Source organism: Doryrhamphus excisus, chromosome 6, assembly GCF_030265055.1.
Source record: "Doryrhamphus excisus isolate RoL2022-K1 chromosome 6, RoL_Dexc_1.0, whole genome shotgun sequence".
Taxonomy (NCBI): Eukaryota; Metazoa; Chordata; class Actinopteri; order Syngnathiformes; family Syngnathidae; genus Doryrhamphus; species Doryrhamphus excisus.
The window spans coordinates 9,367,529-9,392,170 of NC_080471.1; the positions used below are offsets into that span (position 1 = coordinate 9,367,529).

The 24,642-nt window shown below is 47.1% G+C and overlaps 3 protein-coding genes across 5 annotated transcripts; 1 reads left to right on the forward strand and 2 right to left on the reverse strand.

Annotated features, from left to right (window-relative positions):
- Positions 1 to 237: 237 nt before the first annotated feature.
- On the reverse strand, positions 238 to 1,819 carry rxfp3.3b (relaxin family peptide receptor 3.3b). Its single transcript, XM_058075718.1, has one exon. It carries the CDS (start codon positions 1,743 to 1,745, stop codon positions 477 to 479), a length of 1,269 nt encoding a protein of 422 aa, XP_057931701.1. The 5' UTR covers positions 1,746 to 1,819; the 3' UTR covers positions 238 to 476.
- A 7,157-nt stretch (positions 1,820 to 8,976) lies between these two features.
- On the reverse strand, positions 8,977 to 10,500 carry ciao2a (cytosolic iron-sulfur assembly component 2A). The gene is made up of 5 exons (XM_058075655.1): positions 10,287 to 10,500; positions 9,829 to 9,993; positions 9,687 to 9,736; positions 9,571 to 9,616; positions 8,977 to 9,380 (listed from the first exon to the last, which is right to left on the reverse strand). The coding sequence occupies exons 1-5, from the start codon at positions 10,312 to 10,314 to the stop codon at positions 9,280 to 9,282; spliced, it is 390 nt and encodes a 129-aa protein (XP_057931638.1). The 5' UTR covers positions 10,315 to 10,500; the 3' UTR covers positions 8,977 to 9,279.
- A 230-nt stretch (positions 10,501 to 10,730) lies between these two features.
- Positions 10,731 to 24,609, forward strand: spg11 (SPG11 vesicle trafficking associated, spatacsin). Of its 3 annotated transcripts, none has more exons than XM_058075651.1 (40): positions 10,731 to 11,095; positions 11,351 to 11,538; positions 11,610 to 11,831; positions 11,906 to 12,098; positions 12,178 to 12,315; positions 12,823 to 13,208; positions 13,284 to 13,429; positions 13,506 to 13,599; positions 13,674 to 13,829; positions 13,901 to 14,061; positions 14,146 to 14,322; positions 14,414 to 14,485; positions 14,567 to 14,694; positions 14,771 to 14,949; positions 15,017 to 15,212; positions 15,289 to 15,492; positions 15,570 to 15,676; positions 15,748 to 15,893; positions 15,976 to 16,140; positions 16,208 to 16,274; positions 16,345 to 16,507; positions 16,590 to 16,798; positions 16,860 to 16,968; positions 17,046 to 17,205; positions 18,201 to 18,431; positions 18,507 to 18,707; positions 18,792 to 18,899; positions 18,965 to 19,130; positions 19,204 to 19,418; positions 19,518 to 20,244; positions 20,329 to 20,474; positions 21,250 to 21,457; positions 21,545 to 21,679; positions 21,748 to 21,881; positions 22,892 to 23,011; positions 23,098 to 23,266; positions 23,342 to 23,418; positions 23,493 to 23,648; positions 23,717 to 23,868; positions 23,936 to 24,609. In XM_058075651.1, exons 1-40 carry the CDS (start codon positions 10,899 to 10,901, stop codon positions 24,105 to 24,107), a joined length of 7,080 nt encoding a protein of 2,359 aa, XP_057931634.1. In that variant the 5' UTR covers positions 10,731 to 10,898; the 3' UTR covers positions 24,108 to 24,609. The 3 variants fall into 3 exon arrangements, with proteins under 3 accessions (XP_057931634.1, XP_057931631.1, XP_057931633.1); XM_058075648.1 differs by having other exon boundaries at positions 10,732 to 11,095; positions 19,509 to 20,244; XM_058075650.1 differs by having other exon boundaries at positions 10,732 to 11,095; positions 19,509 to 20,244; positions 21,250 to 21,454.
- Positions 24,610 to 24,642: the final 33 nt, after the last annotated feature.

Sequence of the window (24,642 nt, forward strand, 5' to 3'; positions counted from 1 at the left end):
TGCCCTGTGTTTGGCTGCCCCGCCTCTCGCCCGAAGACAGCTGGGATAGGCTCCAGCACCCCCGCGACCCTCGTGAGGAAAAAGCGGTAGAAAATTAATGAATGAACGTTGAATGTTTTTTATGGGCACACCTTGGCACCTGAACGTATCATGTCACCAAATAACCATGAGTGACATGAAACATAAGCTAAACAAATATATGCCACACAAGTGTGAAATGAAGTTTTTATTGGCAGCCTCCTTCACCGCATGAAATAACTTTGCACATGATGAGAGGACATATATGTTTACAACAGCCTGTGGTTAGTTTGACCCGGTGAATACACATAAATGCACATTACATCAATAGAACACAGACGCTGCCGTTAACGTGTAACATTACATTTCTTCTGCTCGGTGATTTTGTGAGTAGGAATTCCGTCTTTGAGTGCCGTTGCTATGCACAATACACAATGTCCGACTTCCCAGTTGTCAGTTCAGCTGTGATGTAGGTCCTTGTTAGGATGCGTCACTTCCTGTCCAAACATTTCAACGTTCCTCATGAAAGCATCCATGTGAGCGTCCTGATCTTCCACTCCAGTGTCACTGGCGTGTGGCTCCAGAGTCAGAACTGGGTCACACTGATCTGTCAGAACTGACAGACGGCAATGCTCTGTGTCCACGTTGTTGAGCGGGATGACGACGTCACCAGGCCGCGTGCGCACAGTGGTAGCAGATCGGGGGGCAGCAGGGGATGACACCCTCCAGAACATGTTCTTTAGCCTGGCACGGAACTCCGGGCGCATGAGGCAGTAGAGAACCGGGTTGAGGCAGCTGTTGGTGTGCGCTAGGCACACACTGAGGGGGTGCACGTAGGTATGTGCCAGGTAGTAGGCACGGTCCCAGTGCAGCACGTTGAACTTGACCAGAACCCCCCACAGCGTGATGGCGTGGTTGGGCATCCAGCACACAAAGAAGGACACGACTACCAGGGTCACTGAGCGGGTGATGCGTGCCCGCCGCCTCACCTGCTTGGCACTGAAGGTGCGTGCCCGGAGCAAGCGCAGCAACAACAGGTAGCAGGCACACACCACCAGCGCAGGGAGCACAAAAGCCACAAGGATCTTCTGTACATGGTAGAGAGCGAGCCATGCCCCCCCTTCCGGGAAGTCCAGCAGGCACAGGCGGTCCCCTGCCACCCGCCTCACCGTAGAAAAAATGGCGGTGGGTGCTGTGGCCAAGGTGGCCGCCGCCCATAATGCGCCCACTGCCCAGAGTGCAGAACAGGCACGCCCCTGCCCAGATGCATGCTCTGGCAACGCAGATGCCACGGAGCAGTACCTTGTGACACTCATGGCGGTGAGGAAGAAAACGCTGGCGTACATGTTCATGACGGTCACGCTGAGCACCACCTTGCACATGGCGTGGCCAAAGGGCCAGCTGAAGTCCAGCAGTGTGTCCGCTGCCCAGAAGGGCAGAGTCAGCACAAACTGAAGGTCAGTCACTGCCAAGTTGACGATGAACAGGTTGATGGTGGCGCGCCTTTTACCTGCACCGCCGCCCCCGCCGCCGCGCACCTTGACCAGGACGAGCACCAGCAGGTTCCCCAGCAGACCGGCTGCGCACACCAGCGAGTACACCACTGAGACGAGTATGCGCAGCGCTGGCGAGCCGTCCACGGGTACGTCCGCGCCGCTCACGCGCTCCTTGCCCGCCACGGACGCGTTCCAATGCGCGCTCGCGTTGACGCTCCACAGCTCCTCCATGGGCACAGCGGCCGAATCAAGTCGTCCGCAGAGTTGGGTCCGATCATGTCCGGGACCGGAACAGCGTTGCCGACTTTCACCTCCTACGCGCTGCAAAGTGTTCTGCGCTCTTCCCGCCACTGCCGACTCATTTTATACCGCTACGGGTGCACGACGAAAAAGCGCGTGGCCGAGAGGGGACGTAGCAGTACGGACGAAACTGGAACTACACAAACGGCAGAAACATGATACATGACTGCTAGTAAGGCTTTGCTGGCAAAGCTGTTTGTTTATGAGGACATTTACTAACATCTAAAAAGGCTAGGAGAGCAGGGTTCAATTCCACTCTCGGCCATCTCTGTGTGGAGTTTGCATGTTCTCCCCGTGCATGCGTGGGTTTTCTCCGGGTACTCCGGTTTCCTCCCACATTCCAAAAACATGCTAGGTTAATTGGCCACGCCAAATTGTCCATAGGTATGAATGTGAGTGTGAATGGTTGTTTGTCTATATGTGCCCTGTGATTGGCTGGCCACCAGTCCAGGGTGTACCCCGCCTCCTGCCCCAAAGACAGCTGGGATAGGCTCCAGCACCCCCGCGACCCTCGTGAGGAAAAAGCGGTAGAAAATGAATGAATGAATAAAAAGGCTAGTTGAAGGAAAAACATCTAATTTGGGGAAATAAAACAAAACAAGCAGCTTTGTTTAAAAACAAAATTACAAATAGGTTTAAAACAAAATGTTTTGCTAAAAAGAAAAAAACAGTGGATTCGCCACCCAAGCTTACATTACCACGATGCCCCAGTGCAAATATTATCATCATCATTATTATTAGAATTATTTGCATGCTCAGAATGTCAGCATACAGCTGTGCAGGATTGCATGTAATTGTACTCATTTGTAGTAAGCAGGCAAGCAGGTGCATTGCTAATGCGGTTTGTTGAATTCAATGTTGGTCCAGCGGCCAAGTGCTCTTTTTCTCACCCTCCTGTGTGCCTCTCCAGCTGTTAGGGACTCACACAGCGTTCACACGCTCACAAGTCCATTTATTTGTTGTCCTTTTCTTGTCTTATTACTCGTCAAGGTAATTTATCACCGAACTATTGACCTTTACACATGTTTTATGGGCTCCACTTTACATATTTATTATTATTCCTCAGAGTCAGTGTTACCAGATAAGTCATGACAAATTATTATATACCAGAAGCTTACAATTATTGTATTGTTAGGAAAATTATTGTCCCACACAATTTGACTTTGGATCTAATACAGCATGGGTCTCAAATTCAATCTACCTAGGGACCCCTGGGGGTAGAAGTCTGGGTCAGGCTGGGTTGGACTTGGCAACAAACACCATGCACCAAACGGTGACATGGAGCTCATGACACATAGCCCGTAAGTGGTAATAAATATAAAACATGACTCCATGTAACAGTCTGACTCATGGTGTCATCAAATAAACAATGCTACAACCACCATGCAGCAACTTAACACACAACAGGTAGATAACAAGGCAATTACTGTATAGCGGAGGATAATAAACAACTATATTCATGCTAAACATCTAACTGTGGCAGCTGCAAAAATTAATCGTTGGTTAATCCATTACCCAATTAATGGTAATCGATTAATTGTTCATTCATTCATTCATTTTCTACCGCTTTTTCCTCACAAGGGTCGCGGGGGTGCTGGAGCCTATCCCAGCTGCCTTGGGGCGAGAGACGGGGTACACCCTGGACTGGTCGCCAGCCAATCACAGGGCACATATAGACAAACAACCATTCACACTCACATTCGTACCTATGGACAATTTGGAGTTGCCAATTAACCTAGCATGTTTTTGGAATGTGGGAGGAAACCGGAGTACCCGGAGAAAACCCACGCATGCACGGGGAGAACATGCAAACTCCACACAGAGATGGCCGAGGGTGGAATTGAACCCAGGTCTTCTAGCTGTGAGGTCTGCGCGCTAACCACTCGACCGCCATGCCACCCCGATTAATTGTTTTTTTTTTTATTTAAATATGTAAATATCCTCTGACTTTGGCCTGTCAAATATAAATATTTGTTATTTTACTGCATGAAAGCAGACCTATTATCTATTATTAATTTGGTCTCTCTATGTCCTAACTGATGACTCCGTTAATTGAGCTTCAGATTAATGGACTAAGAAAATGATCATGATTGTGTTATTGTTTTAATGAAGCTATTGGACAAACATTAAGATTTTATCATTTAACTTTTTACGCCCCACGGTGGGACAAGTGGTTAACATGCAGGCCTCACAGCTAGGAGACCTGAGTTCGATTCCACCCTCGGCCATCTCTGTGTGGAGTTTGCATGTTCTCCCCGTGCATGCGTGGGTTTTCTCCGGGTACTCCGGTTTCCTCCCACATTCCAAAAACATGCTAGGTTAATTAGTGACTTTTAGGTCATATGAGTTCCTAATAATGGACTGCACGGTTGTCTATAGTGGTTAACATGTTGGCCTCAGATTCAGGAGATGGTGGGTTCATGTCCGTTGGAACATCTCTGTGTGGAGTTTGCATGTACTCTCTGTGCATGCGCACGTTCTCTCCACGGGTATTCTGCCTTCTTCCTGCATTCAAAAAGTATGCATGCAAGGTTTATTGGAGACTCTAAATTGTCCATTGGTGTGAATGTGAGTGTCAAAGGTTTTGTTTGTATATGTGCCCTGCGATTGATTTTATCTGGACAGAATGTGGCTGAGGGAAGATGAAAGACAAAGAACCTGGTCCTCCAGGTTGGGGGTTGGGCATGGGGTCAACAACCACACTTTACAGATTCATAAGTGTAGCAACAGTGGAAACTCCAAAATGGAACATAATCCAGTTGACTATCAAGTTCTTCAATTCCAGTGTCAAACTATGGTCATCCTAAAAATGTTTAAGTGTATGGTCCTACTCCTACTCCTGATCCTACTCCTTTTTGGCCATGTGGAACTGTGGATTGTAACATGATGTATTCCAATGTAATCTGTTTTCATGTTCAAAAAAACATTCAACTATTATAATCTCTCTATTGTAAATATCAGCTATTCTCTCTATTTCTGTAATGCTGACGCTAAAGATGTTGATTGTCATGGTAACACAGCTACCGTCTACTACTGTGACCCTCCTGATGTAAATTCAAAAGATTGATCCATGACCCCCCGGGGGACGTTGTTATATATGTGACCATGGAGCGGCTTCTTTTAAATCTAACCACATCGCTGCATCCTTGTTATCGCCGCCAATTACGTGAAAGGTTCACTCACTAACATGACTGGTTTGTGTTTGCTGTCAGTGTTGATGACATCATTCATACTTCTTGTTTAAATATTAGCACTTAGCTGAGCGTCTTCATTAAACAAAGATATATGGGCGGAGATAAGAAGCCGACCAGAACATCTGTCCTCATGATCGCGATGATGACTGATGTCATCGTCTATCTTGTCTGATGGCCAAGTGCGTGTGACTGTTTGATTTGAAGCCATCAGGCTGGTCATGTGACTGACTCACTCACCATCTCTGTGGGTTCTCAGGTGAGTTCTCAAAGAGGTTCTGTTGGTGTCTGACGACAACTTGTCAGAGGCGTGATGCCTTTCATTTCAGTGTCATTGCTGTTTGACTTTTCTGACATCTTTGTTTACACCAGGGGTCTCAAACATGCGGCCCGTGGGCCAAATGTGGCCCGCAGGACACTAGTTTGAGGCCCCTGCCTTGATATGAAAGTTTAATGTTAGTGCGGCCCGCGCAAGTTTGATATGGATGCTGTATGGTATCATGTACCCAGAAAAAATTATTACGTTTGATTAATGTTCATGTTAAAGGTTAAATAATAATAATAATAGTTATCCTCCCTATCCGTGTGGAAGTGGTAAGTTTTTGGCTATTTAAATTTAAAGGAAATAACTTGAAGGCTACCGTTTAGGTCGCTAGCTCTCTAGTTTGCGAGTTAGCATGTGTCTCAAGACCCGCAGTTGCGCAATATGTTGTAAATAAAAAGAGTATAAATGTGACTATAGTCGTGTTTTGTCATGTCTACAGGGCTCTAATAATGCTTTGTTCATTTTAATCTGAAAAAAATAATTTGTCTACCCACCAACTATATGTGGTTTCTTAAGTTTTTATTATTTGCCGTTTTATTATTATTATTATTATTATTATTATATTTATTTATCACTGATTGATTGAGTTTATTTATTCTTGATTTGTTTATTTATTTTTCATCTTATTTTGTGTAGAAAAATAAAAAGTAAGATATTTGAGAACAGTGGAATGTTTTCCCAGAGCTTTTCTTGTAGAAAATTGGAACCAAAGCGAAGTTTTTTACATTTTTTTGTTTTTAATAAATGAATTTTTTTTTTTTTTGGAAAACCTGATGCGGCCCAGTCTCACCCAGACCCGAGCTCCAGTGGCCCCCAGGTAAATTGAGTTTGAGACCCCTGACGTAGAATAACTAAGACACTTCCATCTAACAGGGTGTTTCTGAATTGTAATGTATATCCCATTATTCTTAAAGTGCTTATCCTGTCTGTTGTCTTCCATGGGGTGAATATTTTTCCCTTGACAGATGAGAAAGCTAATTACTGTAATATTGAATAATATAACTCCTTAACAATGCATTCATTTCATGTTCAGACTATGCCAAAGGGCCAATAAAAAATGAGCTGTAGTCCGAAAATGGCCGCCAGGCTGCACCTTGGAAACCTGGCACAAGATCACGTGTCCTCCTGAAGAAGACATCTCACCTCATGCTAATGCCAGTGCCCTTATGGTCTTGACCCACTTCGTGCCTTTGCTGTCACACTTATCGGACCAAGGTTCCCATTATGTGACTGTCAAAAATGACCTGTCAGTCACAATAAATGATAGGAGGGGAATTTCCCCCCTTTAGTATTATTAAATCTCTCTGTTTATAGGATGTTGAAGAGGAAGTCGGCTTATCGTACACATGCACACTCACACAAGTCCAATTTTTCCGCAGGCAGGTGTTAGCCGCGTCCTTATCGGTGTTTGCTCATTAAGCGGCGGTGGCGACGGCCAAAACAAACGTGTGATAAATGAAGGGGGGGAGAGAGCCGTGCAGGTAGTGGTAGTGGGGAAACTGGGACATTACATGATTGTGTTTCTCTTCTCCTCATGCAGGAAATTAATTATGTTCTTTGTTCTCTTTTAAATTTGAGATAAAAACTTATTGGTGGAGAAAGTCCTGCCCACCTCTGACCTCTGACCTCCCACCAATGAGGAGCTTGGTGACATACACATAATTCTCTTCATAATTGTTGTCTTTTGCACCAATTAGTGTAATTTCTAATTGTATGATGTACAGTAGATTCATCATGTGCATGTGAACATGTCAATCACAAGGTGGCCCCACCCACAAGCACTCACAGCTTCTGTTGATCGAAATAAACACGGAGCTGCTGGAAAAAAGGATTCCTGGAGTGCTTTTGTGTTCTGTGTTAGAAGAAGAGCAGCTTGGAGAGAGAGCAAGAGAGGGATAATTGAATCATCAATTCCCATGATAGAGAATGGAAAAATGATTTGAAGGGCTCACGTGTTCTGTTTGCTCGCAGCTGGACTACCATCACATGCACACACGTGCACACCTGCACACACAGTTTCCAGTTGCCTTGGTGGAATTTAATTCCACAGGTGTTAGCAAGCAAATTACATCCATGATGTTATTTGTGTCGATGCACTGATGGTGCTGATGGTGGACTTACTTGTTTAGGACTTGCTTGTATAGACAATAACTGCTGGGTGTTGACTCATTTTCAGTGGATAGTAAATCTATACTGCTATATACTGTTTGTTTGTCTTTCAGCTTTTTTCTGATTACAGAGTCGCCACAGCGGATCTTTTTTGGCTTTATATTCCGGATGCCCTTCCTGACAAATACCGATTATGCTTACTAGTGGAGATTCGAACCAAAAGTCCAGAACGGTAATCACTACACCACGGCAGGCCCATACAAGCTATGACTTTTTATAGTATTGTCCCTTAAAAGATTTAATAAAATGCTTTCTGAAATGTGATGCCTGTGCTCACTTTTGCGAGATACTGTACATGTAGAAGGTGCTACAGATCACATGGTCGCGTCCGTCTGCATGTGCTCATTATTGTATGCATTTGTTTACTCTTTTATCTGACACTTCCGACATTTGCTTGTCAGCTACCCAAAGGTCGCAGTCTTCATGCGACGAGTTTCTCTCGATGGAGATGCACCTTGCACACTGATGACTGTGTTTGTAGTTGTGTCGCCGTTTCAATGCCGACTTGATTGACGCCCCTGAATCGCTGGCTCGTTAGCGCTCTTCATGTTTGTGCTCTGTCAGCAGGAAGCACAGCTCATTAGAATCTGAAACAAAAAGTGACTACATGTCCAATTTTTGCATGATTATAACATGCAGGAAAAAATGTTAGTGTGAGGTCACCTGTTGAGGGTCAATATAAACGCCTTTTCGTTTTTATCTACTGTATTAAGTGTTAAATGGGTTCATTTGAATATTGATAACAAATGTTGACCTCAATCATTGACCTCTTAAAGCATACACTTTGATTAGACCTCCCTGTTCAATCATGACAAATGGATGATATATTGCCATAGTAATGAGGCTGCTGCACTGACTGACATGAGTCTAAGCCATCTTGGAGCTAACCAAGACCGATGCGATGATGAAAACAGACTTGCTTGGTTAACGTAAATGAAGACTCATCTGAAGCATGGCCGACATTACTCGGTGTAGGACCTATCATTTTCGTTTTGTTTGTAAGAGGTGAAGAAGTGGAAGAAATTCAAGCAGATTTAGCAACACATCAGCCTCCAGATGGTAACAGTACTTGAACACCGGGTCACAAGCCGGGTCGCATACACAATGGATGACTCCCCTTGTGAACAGCCGGTAAGCTTAGCATGCTAGCATCTTTTTAATCTTTGGCGCTCAGACCTCATCTGTGGAGACGGAAGAGCACCAGACATGTCTTCAACTTTTCAGCATTGCGGCAAACAAGAATCTCTAAAGGTGCTAAAAGACATGAGACATGAGAGGAGGTCTTTCTTGGTAATTGATGACAACATTCCCTACTGTCATTGGTCACCCTGGACATGGATTTATTCATAAAAAAGCATGCAGTATTTTGTAGGATGTCCAGGCAGACCAACAGCGCCCCAAGTAGGTAAAGCACCATCATTACACACAAGTGACGTCAACCAAGGTGAAGTCATTACAGGTAACGCAATTTGTTGTTTTATATGCTTTAATAAAACGTCTTATTCTTTACAAAACACAACAGGAAATTGTATGTGTACTGTAAATTTCAAACAGTTGTATACTAAACAATCAAGTGGAATTCCTTCCATCATCTTATGCGAAAACCATCACTCTGCTTCCATGGTAACAGGCCTCACTTCCTGTTTCCTGGCAACAGATGCCATCATGCACCAACAAGGAATGACAGGAAGGTCAAAGTGGCTGCTGCCTGCAGTCCAGCGTGCGTACTTCACACATACATACACACACACACACACCTGGTGGTGACACAATAACATCATCAGTCGTCAGGCTCGATGACACACTGCTCTACGATGTCCCTCAGGTTGGGGTTCTCCATGGCGGCTGCCACTCGTTCTTTGTCGTTGATCTGCTTGTTGACTGCAGAAAAACACCATGACCACCATGAGCACCATGTGACCATAACCACCTTTACATGCAAGACTACAGTTAACATATACTACTGCTAACATTCATTCACTTCTTTTTATACTTGTGTTAAGATTGTTACAACATGACTTAAAACATACCTATACAGTTAATACATCTTTTATTGTGGCAAAACACTTACTGTCCTCCTCTGTGGTGTGGGTTCCTTCACTAATGTAGATTTCCAGCTGAGAAGAAACACATTTAAGTCTCGGCAACATTAGATATGCTAATATGCGATTTGTATACAGTACTCACTTTGTGTTTGAAGGGCAAGCATCTCTGCAGCTTCACTTGTAAACACAAACCTGCACACAACAACAACAAAAAACAACACAGGCTCAGGACAACGTCCCACAAACAGGAAGTGGACTTTGTGTTTGAAGGGCAAGCGACTGACCGATGAGAGTAGCTAGGGAGCAGTGAGGGACGGTTGGGGAGAACTTGATAATAATGAGATACTCGTCCTCGCCGAGCTCTTGGACCTCCACGCATTGCTCTGTCACTACCTCCAGCTCCTCCAGGGTGTTGGGCTTCTCTGGGTCTCGGATGGATCGGATCACATCTGCCAACAGACATATAGAAGATCACGTCGTTGATGCAGTTATTTGTTTTCACTGTTCAAATATTTAACGAACACAACGTTGATGCACCACAACAGAGTGCAATTACTAGTTAATTAATTCGTCCATTTCGCTAAGATCAGTCAAAATACGTCCTTCCTCTTCCTGGTGGCAAACAACTCTACAACGACTTTATGTTGATTCAATCTGTCATCGCGCCTCCAACCGCCACTACTTGACTTCTTAAAACTAGAAGTTTGTCAACGGAGGTTGTTTGCATTTCACAGTCACTCACCATACACTTCTAAAGCTTTCTCTTCCATCTTCGTGTTCCTCGGATCATTACTGGGGTGAAAATATGAAATTTGTCCCGATGACTTGGGTTGGCCGGGCACCGTGTGCAACTCTCATGATAAGAAGCAAGAAAATGCACTTCTATGAAAAGGAATAGTATGTCAGCGGAAGAAACACATCCACCGTTCTGAGATCAGCTCAACTTATCAATCACATTGGTTGACATTTTGTTTCAGGCAAAAGCAATCAATACCAGAGCGATCGTGTGGAAATCACAATGAAACATTGTCATTCAAGCCAATAATACTATAGGCGATAATTGTGTGATGTGATGTGGTTTATTTTCTACCAAGACTGTCAGGCATTCACAGAATTATTAGAAACCAAACGAAATATCAACTCAAAGTGACGATGTTTGATTAAGTAGGCTTTCCTTCTCATTGGTCCTTCTCATTGGTCGAAGACAGTCAGCTGTCACGTGACACTCACGTGACTGTCTGTGTACAAAACCGACGTAAAAATGTCGGAGTTTTCAAGAGCCATATTTGACAACTCGGACCCTTTCAGAAACATTTGTGTGCCGTGGAGGAAGTAGCCCTTTTCTCATAATAAGATGGAGGACTGTTCCTCTATCGAGGTGGCGCTCATCCCGGAGAACCAGCACTGCCGGGAGGTGGCGGACGTACTCAAAGCTCAACTGGCGCCAGGTGAAGCTTTGCTCGGGAGCCTGGAGCTTAGTGGTACGCTGGTGGTGTGGGACCCGGCCAACAGGGAGGTTGCTCCGGTCACGATAGACGGCTGCTACCAGGAGTGAGTTGGAATTCTCTTTTGCCTTATTCAGAATTCAAATTGAAGACACCTCTGCTACATTTTCACTTATAAGAACATTTTATTGCTTTACTTTTACGTTAATGGATATTCTGGCCTAAACTATTTTACATTTGGGCTGGGCACATACTTAATAGTTCACAGAGGGAATCAATACAATGTATTTGAGCTGCTTGTTTACAAGTTACAAATAATGTACAATAATTTCTATCGTCTACTATGTTGTTTCTCCTATAGCTTCTCCTGGGAGGAGGCGAATGGCCACCATGGAGTGGGTGGATCCCTGCGTCTGCTGGCTGTCGGCTCTTGTTGCACACTGGCCATGCTGGAGGTGGACACAGAGAGAATACCATTCCTTTCCATGCACAGCGTCCATGAATGTCCTGCACAGCACCTCCAACAGGCTGTATCAGAGTTGGACCAGTGTGAGTACTTGGAAGGACTACATCAGGCTGGTCCAGTGCACTGGGGTGACAGATTGTGTCTCTACGTGCAGGTTTGTGCAGCCTGAAGGTAGCGCGTGTGGTCTCGTGCATATCGGGCCGCTGTTGCCTGCTTATGAATGCCACCTGGCTACTGGAGATCACGTGGTCGCCCACACAGAAATTGCCGCAGACTCTGACCTGCTGCCGACTCACTCCAACGGAGGGCGCAACTGTGGCCCATTGCTGCGTATGTGACAACACAGCATTCGCCCTGAGCGAGAGTGGACTTGTCTGTATCCTTAACACGCTGACACAGTGCACAAGAATTAACACATTTTAATGATAGCTTCTTTAACTCTGACGCCAGCTGTGTATAATATCAGAAATGGCGTCCTTCTGGCCACCATCGACCTTCCCGCCTCCCTGAGCCCAGCCTTGATGGAGGAGGAGCTTGTCTTCCCTCCCTTTTGCCTCCTGGAGGTGTCGGCTGACCTGAGCACAGCCGTGGCCATCACTCACACTCACCTTGCCGTCGCCATTGACCTCAATGACTATTTCAAGTGCTTGAGCCTCACCCATCCGGATGTTCACAATAATGAACCTTTCATCCTCATCACAATAATTTTCTTCTTCCTCCAGGAGGAACCCAGGCCACCTGCTGTGTGAGGCGACAACTACTCACCCTCTGCTCCGACCCCAGCAACCCAATGACGAGGACAGCTTGGCCAGCTCCAGCTGCAACCTTTCCACGCTGGGATGGAGCTTCAACACTGACCGGTAAAGTCATGCACATCAACCATTAGGAGTCTAGGGTAGGATTTAGGAGTTTTACATTTATTTAGATATCACCACAAAAACTGAAAGTTGCAATTTACTCTGTAGACAATAAATAGAATTTCACATTTCCCCCAAAATATTTCTGCCCACCACAAGAAAGCAAACTATAGCATTGCAGTGTCAAGAATGTGTAAGAAAGACATATGTCACATCAGTTGGTGAGTGATGGCAGTGTTGGCTCACCTTTCTCCATCTTTATCTGCAGCCAAACTGATGCAAATGCTTTGATTGGTTGCTAGACTAATAATTAGATTGGCACCAATAGGAAGTGGAAGTCATGTTTCATTGCCTGTTTACTTTCTTCTCATACTCAGAATACAACTGATCACTGACAAAATGGTGAACATATTGATTATATGTCTGATTTTGGTGGTCTGTGTTTTTTGTGTAAACTGCAAATACCAGGCTGTGGAGAGTTTAAATGGTCCCATGTTACTTCCTGTACAGCTCCTGGGGGTCTCGTCTGACCACCATGTACAACACAGTCCAGCAGCCTCCTTCCTCCTCCTCCTTCTCCTCTGCCTGCTCAGCAGCCACGACCTGGTCCTCCTCACTCTCCAGCCGGGAGTCCCACCAGCCTCTGCCCTCTGCCCATTGTAGAGTCCCCCCCGGCGGGACAGCTGTGACTTTTGCCATCCCAGAATCTTCCGTCCCATCCCTGCTCTCTGTCTCGGAGTTCTCTGCCATGTTAACCTTTCTCTCCCCCGGCAACATGCGCACTGTTGGCGTCTTGTGGGACTTGCAGTCCAGGAATGCAAGGTACCACGAGACAGACGGCCAAGCGGTACCAGTGGAAGTCTGTGGAGAGAGACATCATACTCTGCTCCTCAAGAGTAAGTCTTTGAGAAAATATCAGAGTTCTGTCCAGCTTGGATTTCTGAGTTTCTCTTTATCGTCTTCCTCTGCAGAAGCGGGAATGTTCCAGGTCTTGTTCTCAGTTTCCCAGCAGGACTTGCTCACCAGGCTGATGTTGTTCGGCAGTGCGGCCACTGTAGACGCAGTTTGTCACCTGAATAGCTGGGGGCGCTGCTCCATCCCCATCCACTCACTGAAGGTAGGAGGCGGAGCTCTGGTTGATTGAATCCGTGGCAAGCTCACATCGTGATCCGTGTTGTGTTGTTGCGTTGCAGGCGGGAGTGAAGAACCGTCAGCTGGACACGGTGGATTTCTACCTGAAGAGCAAAGAAAACCTCCTGACATTGAGCTCCTCCAGCCTGAAAGAACGTACGACATGCGATCATTATAATTACGTGCGTTTCACTACACCAAACGTTGTTGCTGTGTTTTCCTCCACAAAGGTGTCCAGACACTGTGTCCCGCTTTGGACCTGCTGTGTACCACCATCAAGGAATCAAACAGTGATGCTCAGAGCCGCCAGTTCTCAGAGCAGCTGCTCCACATCACACTCAACTTTGTCAACGCGCAGATACGCTATGTCCTCACTCACATGCACTGTAAGACATAATTAGATCCTTGAGTGTATTCAATGCGATGTTAGCATTCAACTGTGCATTGGTGTGTGCAGATGAGGATGAAGATGTGCAGAGCTGCGTGGATGTCCTGAATGAATACCTCGCAAAACTTAGAACCTTCATGAAGAAATACCCTTGGCCTGTAGGGGGAGACACCCTCAAAAACGATGCATCTGCTGAGGAGGAAGACGAGTGGGAGCTGCTGCCAATCGAGGTGACTCCTCGTCCACATTACAAAGTTCATGCATGATAAGCTGGACCACCAGAAAGTGAATATGTGTGTGTGTGTGTGTGGCAGGAATTGGTCCACCTGTCTGTCCTGACTAATGACATTCCTAGAGCACAAGCAGCTTTGAGGAGGCGAGGCGATCCAGAGTGGCGTCTATCGGCCATTAGGGCAGTTGGCCTGCGTCAGGTCTTCTCCTGCCTGCAGCGGCGAGACTTGCAGACCGCCAAAGTGCTCCTTACCAACATGGTGAGTGTCGTTACACTCACTTCCAAATGATTTGGCTCTACCTCCATCATGTCCAGCTTTGAAGAAACTCATCAGCTCTCTTGTTTGTCAGGGATTCAACGTGAAGAAGGAGCTTCATCAGATCTGCATCTACACAGATGACAAGGACCTGCGGGAGTTTGTGGTCAGGCATCTATTTGCTGTCATCACTTCCTCTATGTCCCCCTAGATGAGTCTCTGAGTCTCTGATTGGCCGTCTCTTCAGGGGGAGGAGCTCTCCAGACAGGCCTACTTTTCTGAGGATGAGAGTCAAAGCGTTGCGTTCATCAAGGAGGTGGAGCATTTGTTTGCTCTTCCTGCTTCCCGCCACCCGCACGTCCACTCTTCCAGCAGGTGACCATCCTGCCTTCATCTCTATTCGTTATAGAAACCAACAGCAACACAATCATGACATCCTCTTCCTTTCCAGGGTGGTGGAGGTGTTCCTCAGGGAGGCAGGAGGCGGAGAGGTTCTAGATAAGGTCTTGGCAGAGAAGAGGTTTGAGAATGAGGACGCAGAACTTTGGAAGAATGTGAGACTAGACTGGGTGAAGAACTGGAACCAGAGCAGCAGAACTGCCATCCTGCTGTCCAGACGCCAGCCCTCGGGTAGAAGAAGACTTTGGAATGTTTGGATTTGTCGGCAAAAATTCAGGATGCCTCCTCTGTTTTCTAGATTTCCGCATGTGTGATGCCGGCATGTTATGGCGTCACATGACCACTCTCCACAACCAGCATGGCGTTGTTGACTGGATCAAGAGTAGTGATGACTCTAGCACCTCAGGGTGGCCGCAGTTAAGCCCAGAGGTGGTCAACAACAACATGTTATGCAGCTTCTTCCTGAGGGAGGACATCCTGGACCTACTGGCCAGGTAGGGCAGCCATTTTGACCTCGACCATGTAGACGACCCACTGACATGTTAAAGTCTTCCTGTGTTCTTCCTGCAGGAGAGGAATGTTCATCCCTGATGAGCTCGCCGACTTAGAGCTGCTACTATGGCGGCTAGCTCAGGGGGAAGGACTGATGGCATGTTCTCCACCGCTCCCTCAGCACCGCTCTCCACATGGTCTGGACCTCCACTCTCTAGTCATTAGCTGGTGTCTGGAGCATGGTCTACAGTACCTCCTGTACGCCTACCTGGAGCACTACAGGTGCGCGTCGAAAATGCTCCTGTGGCGTGTTTATGTTAAGGTAGCTGTTCCTGGAATGTTGTGTTGATCCTCTACAGATTGACTCCCAGGAACTGTCCTCTCCTTGCTGGTGGTGGCTCCATGCAGACTCAACCTTGGTTTGACATGCTGGTGAAGATCCAGGAGATCAGCAGAGATCTCACAGGTAGACCATGCATGCACATGGTGCCGTCATCCTCAGTCTCATTCGGTTCTTTTTCCTGTGTGTTCCACCAGACCCGGCAAAGGTTTTCCAGGCCAGTCTAACCAGTGCTCAGGTTCTGTTACCAGGCAGTCCACCATCCTTGAGCAGCCTTCTTCTGGAGGGTCACAGTCTGCTTGCCCTCGCCACCATTATGTTCGCCCCTGGCGGCATTGACCAAGTAACCATTGCAAAAGACTAAATGTAAAAAATCTAAACGCTTCCTGTTCACTCATCAGTCTGGTCTACTTGCTGGTTGTCAGGTAGTACTTCAGGCCGAAAGGTCGACCAGCTCGGAGTGCTCGGTGGATCCTCAGCTGATGAAGATGGCACTGACAGCGTATCCCAAACTGAGAGCCGCCTTGTTCCCTGCAGGACCAAGAGGGCCCGGTCCATTCTCTGACATCTCCATCTACCATCTGCTGCAGGTCTGTTGACACTTCACTCAAAGACAAACAAATTCAGTCCAGTCCTTTTACACAGCGTCTCTTCCAGTCGTTGCATCCACTGGACCCCTGTAGACTTTTCGGTTGGCAGGCGGCAAACTCCCTCAACTCCAACGGTAGGGGGCATCCACACGCGTGCTTCTGTAGAACCCAAGAGCGGTCTTCACGTTTGCTGTATCTCCTTAGAAACCACAGAGCTGCCTCACTTCTCCAGCCCACAGCTGGTGGACAGCTTTGCTCTGGTGGACAATTTGGACTATTTGTATTATGTGCAACATGGCCGTCCCTCCTTCGCCTTCGCCACCTTCCTGCTCCAGGAGCTGATTGGCTGTGACGATGTCAGCCTACTGTGAGTCTGGCGCTGTGCTATGTGGCCAAATTACTGCCAAGTCCAGGTAGTCATGTTGTGTGTGTGTGTGTGTGTGTATTAGTCTGCAGCAGGTTCTGCAGAATGTACACAGACTGGCTGTGCAGAGTTTCAACATGGCGTCTGTGGTGGCAGCTGCCGTCTGTTTCTGTGAGCTTCTGGGAGTCAGTAGCCTCCGGCTGAGAGTGGATGTCAAGGTCATGAATGCCATCTTGACACACTGGACACAACACACCACACACTGTGGCTACACACAGCCTCTACACACACTGGGTAAACACACAATATGTGCACACACGCACATACAGGTGGTAAACACACGCTTGCCTGTCAGTGTCTAAAGGTATCAAGTTGGTGGAAGCAGAGCCAGGAGCAGCAGAAGAGCTGCTTGGCTACTTGGAAGCTGCAGTGATGGACAGTCTGGACGAGAAGACTGTGAGCAGGTGAGCTTGATTATTATTATCATTATCATGATCATCCTTTCCTCTTCTTCTCCGTCATAAAGTTTTGTTTCCTGCAGGTCATCGTGGGAGGCGGCTCAGGAGTGGGCATTGCCCGTCCAGTTCTGTCATCTCCACGCTCTGACTCTCAGCTCTGCTTACCCTGCCCACTGTGCACGTGACGGACAATACATGCACTTCCTGTTGTTTGTCCAACTGCATCACTTCCCGCCATCGCAGGTGAGTCATGTCGCTGACACCGAGGGTGATTTCCTGGGTGTGCAACGATACACAAAATTCACGGTTTGGTTCAATACTTTTTTGATACAAAAAAATTACCTTTCCTTTTTAAATTTTAATCTGCTTATTTTTGTAACATTTATTTTCATTTCAAGCCAAACGTGCTTGTTTTACCAGAACATTAACATCAGAACAGAACATTTCAAAATCAGTGCGCACAACAAGCGTTTCAACGGTGGCGCACACGCGCTCACTCGTCACGGTCCACGCGAGCATTGCACCCTCATTGTAAAGCTGAATTTCAGGAAATGCCGAAACTGACTTGCACCCACCACATGCGTGCTCACGGAGTCAGAAGTGGTTGCAAAGGGCACGCGCGTCACGTGTCATAAGTTGCCTGATGCGAAAGGCCCTCCCACACTAAAAGTGCTACAAAGTGTCTGCATGCTCCCAATTCCAGGCTGAGGCTGATTTTCTCATCACCAAAATTTGCCCACACTTGCAAGTACAGCGGGTTGGAACCGGGGCGTTAGCCGCTGCGATAACACTGCGAGCCTCAAAGCCAATTGTTTGCCCCCCCCAAATGCCGCACTTTCAAAACATGCAATAGATAAAATGACAACTAAATACATGACTTGGAACATTTTCAAATTATTAGAATGAAGACATGAACTTGTAAATGTCGTATGAACTGTAAAGCCCCGGAAATCCTGCATGGAAGTATGAAGTAAAATGGGACACTGTATATTTCCATACATTTTTATTTCACTTTAAAATGCTGTATAAAGCCCCGTAATATGCGGCCGTGCCAATGTGGCAACCAGAAGTGTGTCACTGTGTTACGTATTGTTCAATATGTGTATATATATGTACTAAACTGTGACCCCTGTATCGAACGGTTCGATACAAATGGAGAGGAAACACACATATTTGTATGATACACATGTTTCCTCATCCCTCCAGTCACCATATTTTTCTACTTCCTGTCTCACCAGGTTCAGTCACTGCTAGCACAGTTTGGGCCTGCTCTCCAGGATCACCTGAGGCTCGCCTTTCAAAACCTGCATGTTTTCAGTCAGGGCTCCTCGGAGGGGCAGGAGTCCCCCCGTGAGTTGTTTCAGGTGCTCCTGAGGAGCCAGGAGAGACCAGAGCCTACCAGGTACCTGCTGCACGAGGCGCTGGGGCAACACTGTCCGACCTTAGCTGTGCTGGCCTCTTGTACAAAGGTGACCTTAGTCCCACCCACTACCAAAGCAGAGCCGTGCACACTCCCCACAATGCTAATAGTATTTGATTGACAGGAGGTGGAGCTGCTCCAGTGCCTGTGTGTGTGGCTTCTCTCCTCCATCGATAATGTGACTGCTGAAGAAGCCACCTCGCACCTGGCTGACATGCCTCAGCACCCTCAGTGGACCCTGCACGACCTATCAATCATCTGGAGGACGCTGCTGGGGCGGGGCCTTGTCAGGCCACTTCTACGAGGCTTCCAACTCTTCCAGAGGGTAAAGACTTTTTTTTTTCTAGAAGCTTTCACTCCAGTACTGATCCAGCAGGTGTGATTTTTTTTTGGGGGGGGTTGGTTTCAGGACTGTCCCCTGCTTGCGGTGCTCAGCATGTTTGAGTTGTGCTGCGACTTCAAGAACTTTTCTGAGGCCAAAGTGAAGCTTCTTGACTTCCAAAGGACGCTCGTCACCGTGAGGATCTAGACCACTCACACTCAAACCACCACCATCTTCATTAATGATTTTCTCCTCTCCAGCTGAAGAGTAGCAACCAGGCACCCCCAGCTGGACTCCCTCTGCAATGGCTGGAAAGTCAGGCGTCCACTTTGCTCCTCATCATGTTGCAGCGCTGCTCCTCCCAATACCACCTCCACCGCCTCCTGCTTCTCCTCGCCGACGTTGACAAACTCCTCAAAACTGACGGTGAGGGGACCTCCTGGCAACTTCCTGTCTGCAACTGCCATCATCATAGTATTGTGTGTGTATGTGTGCGTAGGTCCGGATTTCAGAAAGCTGAGTCAACTGAGTCAGCTCCTGCAGGGGTCAGATGTCAGCGTCTCTCCCAGGTTGCTCCAGTGCAATTCCTCCTCTGTTCAGCAGTTGGAGTTCCAAGCCACAGTGGATGATCTACAGTCGCGGGGGTTCTATTCACAAGCCCGACAGGTGGCGATGCTGGCTGACCTTCCCGTCCACCGTCTCCTGCTGTGTCAGGTCTGAAATTTAGATAATGTGCACTCGAATGTACTTGTACTAATTTTGTGCACCGTTTTCATGCTCTTTATATCATTGCTCTAAATGAAGCTGCTCCAGGAAGTCCAGTGTCAGCGGTCCAAACGTCAGTGGTCCAGACTGGAGACCCGTGTGACCTTTTGGAAAAGGTGTCACCAGCAGCTGCAGGCTGAGAGCGCTAATCCTGAATCGGCTTCCCAGTTCCTCCTGTCACAGGCGGAATCTTTGAAGTCGGACCCTTCTGCGGTACCGGAGGCTCAGTCCGAGTTGTTGGCAGCCCGAGAGCGCTGCCTGCTACTCGGGATGGCCGCTCATTGGCTCTCCCAGTGCAACCCACCTCCGGCGGACCAGCTGGAGATCCTAGAGAAGAAACTGTGGATCAGTTTGGTCCGGCAGCATGCCCTGGTAGCTGCCATGGAGAGGGAGAGCGTTTTTAACCTGCCGTCGCCTGCTGTCACGTCTGACATGAACACGTATGAAGTCCTCATGAAGGAGTTTTCCTTCTCCAACATATCAGAGCTCAACACTGACACGCTCCTTAGTCTGGAAGGGCTTCCTGGCCCAGCTGAGGAGCATCTGGATGTGGATCCAGTTCTGAATCCAGCAGAGAAGAACACTCTGGCTGTGCTGGTTGATGGCTTATTAGACAAAGGAAGCATCCATGAAGCAAGCCGCGTGTGCCGATACTTCTCCCTGTATCATCCAGATGTCTGGCTGGTTCTACGCTGCAGAGGCTTGGCGTCCGGAGAACTCAGCTCCGAAACTCAAGACGTGCCTGAGGGTCCGCCAATGAGGCTCCTACACACCTGTAAGAAACACAGCTAGTCACATATGACAATTGAGGTGTGAAACGGTGTTAGCTCTCCTAACAGCTCTCCTGTTTCTGCCATAGCACCGTCGCTGAGCAGCTTGTCATCCTTTGTGATGCTTCCTCTTCCTGAAGACAAGCTGGCAGCGCAGCTCCAGAAGCTTGTGGATCAGTGTAGCCATGGCAACAACTACTGCAAACAAGTCCTCAGCCTCTACCAGCTGTCCAAGGTTGCAACTCTTCCACTATGGATCACTTACACCAGCAACATAACTTATGATATTACAGAACTTTGAGACCGTGCCATCTTGTCGAAGATGAGGATGCCTTCTGCTGAGCTACTTGTCCACTCACGGGCACATCTAATCTCATAGTCTTAGTTGTGACCTGTCAATCACTCAACAGCCCCAAAGCTTCCTGCTTTGGATGTGTGGTGATTAGGAACATCGCAGCCATGGGCTGTCAGTGCAATTTAAAGTTGTCATATCATACTTTATTATCTTTCACTCATTGTAAATAATTGTTAGAGGTTCTATTCTAGTATATTGTCCAGAATCTAGCATTGATGCTTGAATTTAATATTAATAGTTCAGTTTTTCCATACATTTTATATGCCGCTTATCCTCCTCCCAGAGTTGCGGGGGTATGCTGGAGGCTATCCCAGCTGACCAACTGGCTGGGTACACCCTGGACTGGTTGCCAGCCAATGACATAGAAGACAACCAACCATTCATACCTATGGACAATTTAGAGTCAACAAATTAACCTAACATGCATGCTTTCTGGAATGTGGGGAAAAAACCACACACACGCAGAAAATGCAAAAACTCCACACAGTGATGCCCAAGCGGAGATTCAAACCCTTTTTCCCACGATCTCCTGACAGTGTGTGCTAAACACTCAACACCGTGCGGCCTTAGTTCAGCTGATAGTACAGTATCATGTCCATGAAGAAGGAGCTCTATTTTGTATAAAAGGTGATTTTTAAGCTGTGTGTGTTGACAGGAGCTGCAGTGTTCCTTCAGTCACATGACAAGGGAGGACCCACGCTGTGTTTTGGAGAAGCTACTGCTGTCTGAGCAGCCGGAGCGCTTCCGGAATGCTCAGGTCTTCATCAAAGCTCGGAGCTTCTCTGCTGAAGTTGTGGCCGAGTTGGTGGCGTCCTCGTTGGTTCACGCGCTGCTGGCAGCCACCCAGGAGCTGCAACCTGGTGGTAGAGGATGCCGATTGATACGCACATGTCACAGGGGTCCACTCTAATGCACATTTGCACATGTGTGTGTGGTTTTTTTTGCTGCAGAGAGGCAAGCGTTCAGACCATCAGAGGGGCGGGAACCTTTGATCCAGCTGATCACATTGTGTGAAGACCCAAATCTGGTGGGAATGAAAGTTCTGGAAAAACTCAAAAGTGTCCCACTGAGGGACTTGAGCTGCAGTAAGGCACATGCGCACACACACACACACATACACAGGCTGATGCTCACTTGTTTTTGTTGTGCGTAGTTGTGGAATTGCTGATTGTGGCCCACGACTGCTTCAGTCTGACCTGCAACATGGAGGGAATCGTCAGAGTGCTTCAAGCTGCCCGGCACGTAAGCCACGCCTACTTGGCGCCCAGTGAGCACTACGGCCTGCTGGTAAGCATTCATGACCTTTTTCAAAATATCTACCAACTAAACACTTTTGTTGTAGACACTGAACTAAGCGCAGAAGCTTTATTATCCAACTTTTGTTGTAGACCAGGGGTCTCAAACTCAATTTACCTGGGGGCCACTGGAGCTAGGGTCTGGGCAAGGCTGGGCCGCATCAGGTTTTCCAAAAAAAAAAAAAACGCATTTATTAAAAACAGAAACATTAATAAACTTTGCTTCTGTTCCGATTTTCTACGAGAAAAGCTCTGATAAAACATTCCACTGTTCTCATATCTTCATTTTTATTTTTCTACACAAAATAAGATCAAGAATAAAGAAAATCAATCAGTAATAAATAAATATAATAATAATAAAATATAAAAAAAATATTAATTAATAATTAAAAGCAAATAATAAAAAATTAAGAAACCACATATAGTTGGTGGGTAGACAAATTATTTTTTTCACATTAAAATGAACAAAGCATTATTAGGGCCCTGTAGACATGACAAAACACGACTATAGTCACATTTATACTCTTTTTATTTACAGCATATTGCGCAACTGCAGGGTCTTGAGACACATGCTAACTCGCAAACTAGAGAGCTAGCGACCTAAACGGTAGCTTCTAAGTTATTTCCTTTAAACTTAAAAAAACAAAAACTTACCACTTCCACACGGATGGGGGGATAACTATTAACAGTTATTTAACCTTTAACATGAACATTAATCAAACGTAATATTTTTTTCTGGGTACATGATACCATACAGCATCCATATCAAACTTGCGCGGGCCGCACTAACATTAAACTTTCATATCAAGGCGGGGGCCTCAAACTAGTGTCCGGCCGCATGTTTGAGACCCCTGTTGTAGACACTGAACTAAGCGCAGAAGCTTAAATGGACTACTGACATTGTACTAAGCATGCTTGATGGATACTCCCAATGCAGACAAACACAGACATTAGACTTTCCCACTGTTGTGTAGACAGTGAAGTAGACATTGGTGTGTGCAGGTGCGCCTGCTGACCGGAATGGGCAGATACAACGAGATGACGTACGTGTTTGACCTGCTGCATCAGAACCATCGCTTTGAGATGCTGCTGAGGAAGAAGATAGACACAGACAGAGGACAGGTGAGAGTTTCTTCCTCTCTCTCTCTCTTATAAACACACACACATGAACTCACATTTGCCATTTTGGCCTTCCCGCCTCCCTGCAGAGCTCCAGCCTGAAGACGGCACTGCTGGACTACATCAAACGCTGCCTGCCTGCAGACAGCGAGAAGCACAACATGGTGGCGCTGTGTTTCAGCATGAGGAGGGAGATCGGTGAGAACCATGAGATGGCAGCCCGGACGCAGCTGAAGATCATCGAGTCTCAGCCATGGGGTGAGGAACGCTTCCTGTCTTGTCGTGTCTTATAGGTGGCATTTTTCCCGACAAAGTTGTTATTGTTGTCACCAGTGGTGTCTCCTGAGCTGAAAAGCTCTCTGCTCAAAGTCTTGGCTCTCTTGAAGGACGCTGCAGAGAGCTTCTCCAAGGTAACCATCCATCATTATCATCATCATCCTTGTGCGCTTCCTGACTGTGCAAGTGTGTGTGTATCTACAATCAGGATGCGTGCGTGCACCAGGCGAGTCGCTGCGTGCGCACGGCCAAGCTGGTCACTCTCCAGCTCCACTTCCTTAATCAAGGCTCCGACCTCCGTGTGGTCAATCTGCGTCCAGCTGACATGCACCATGCCCTCATGACGCTGCCCCGATGCTATCACGTGGGTTTCTGCAGAACAGCTGACGATGTTGATGCCGATAAATATAATAATGGTGAAGATTACTTCAGGTGCTGGTGGTGTCGGAGGCGTACAACTACAGCCCGGATTGGGTGGAGCTAGTATACAACAAAGTGCTTCTCAACGGAGACTTTGCCTACTTGGAGGAACTCAAACGCCATCGCCCCCTGACTTCCAGCTTCTTCCAAGACGTTTTCAATAAGTGAGTTTCCACTGTGGGACTACCCTCCTCGCCACCATCTTTCTGACGTGACTCATGTGCGTTTCAGGCTGGAGGGCGCCCCTAGCGGTGTCACGGTAAATGTGCGACGCTTGCTGGCATACTGTGATGACGTATACGTACGTTACCGGCTGGCGTACCAGCGCAACCTCCACGATGTCACCAAAACCCTGCTGCAGGACGCCATGACATCCAGCTACCTCAATGACAAAATCAGCTGAAACTCGCTTTTACAGCATAGGTTGACTTGGTGACAGCGTCATCATGAAATATTTTAGTGTCATATTGACCAGGATGGCCTTACTAGTACACGCGGTACATGCTTGGACAGCCCCAATAATACTATGACCAGTGCTGTCAAAAATAACGCGTTAACGACGGTGACTAATTTCTTTCATTAATTATGTTAATTTTTTTAGCGTAAATAACGAATGCGCACCAAAGCAAGCACGCCTCGGGTCCAATGGGTGTGCCGTCATAGCACAGTGTAGCACAATGGAGCATCCTCACAGTCACACAGAGCCTGACACTGTTTTAGAACTTCATTCTGATATGAACACACATCACAGTACAATTAGATATATACTGTATGTATCTCCATCCCACGTATATGTCTGTACTTCCTTATTTCTTTCACATTCTCAGTACAAGAACGCAAGATGCATTCAGGCACACTCCGAACATCACAAAAACGGCGTAATGCACGTGTGTGTGTGTGTGTGTGTGTGTGTAAATAAACAGGAAGGTCAAGAAAAC

Excerpts from the sequence above, each read along its gene's own strand:
- rxfp3.3b (XM_058075718.1), bottom strand. The coding sequence starts at position 1,745 with ATGGAGGAGCTGTGGAGCGTCAACGCGAGCGCGCATTGGAACGCGTCC.
- ciao2a (XM_058075655.1), bottom strand. The coding sequence starts at position 10,314 with ATGGAAGAGAAAGCTTTAGAAGTGTATG. Across the intron at positions 9,994-10,286 it reads GAAAGCTTTAGAAGTGTATG|ATGTGATCCGATCCATCCGA; the intron begins GTGAGTGACTGT and ends GTCTGTTGGCAG. Across the intron at positions 9,381-9,570 it reads CCACACCACAGAGGAGGACA|TCAACAAGCAGATCAACGAC; the intron begins GTAAGTGTTTTG and ends GTTTTTCTGCAG.
- spg11 (XM_058075648.1), top strand. The coding sequence starts at position 10,899 with ATGGAGGACTGTTCCTCTATCGAGGTGGCGCTCATCCCGGAGAACCAG. Across the intron at positions 15,894-15,975 it reads CCCCTGGCGGCATTGACCAA|GTAGTACTTCAGGCCGAAAG; the intron begins GTAACCATTGCA and ends GCTGGTTGTCAG. Across the intron at positions 16,969-17,045 it reads GACGAGAAGACTGTGAGCAG|GTCATCGTGGGAGGCGGCTC; the intron begins GTGAGCTTGATT and ends TGTTTCCTGCAG.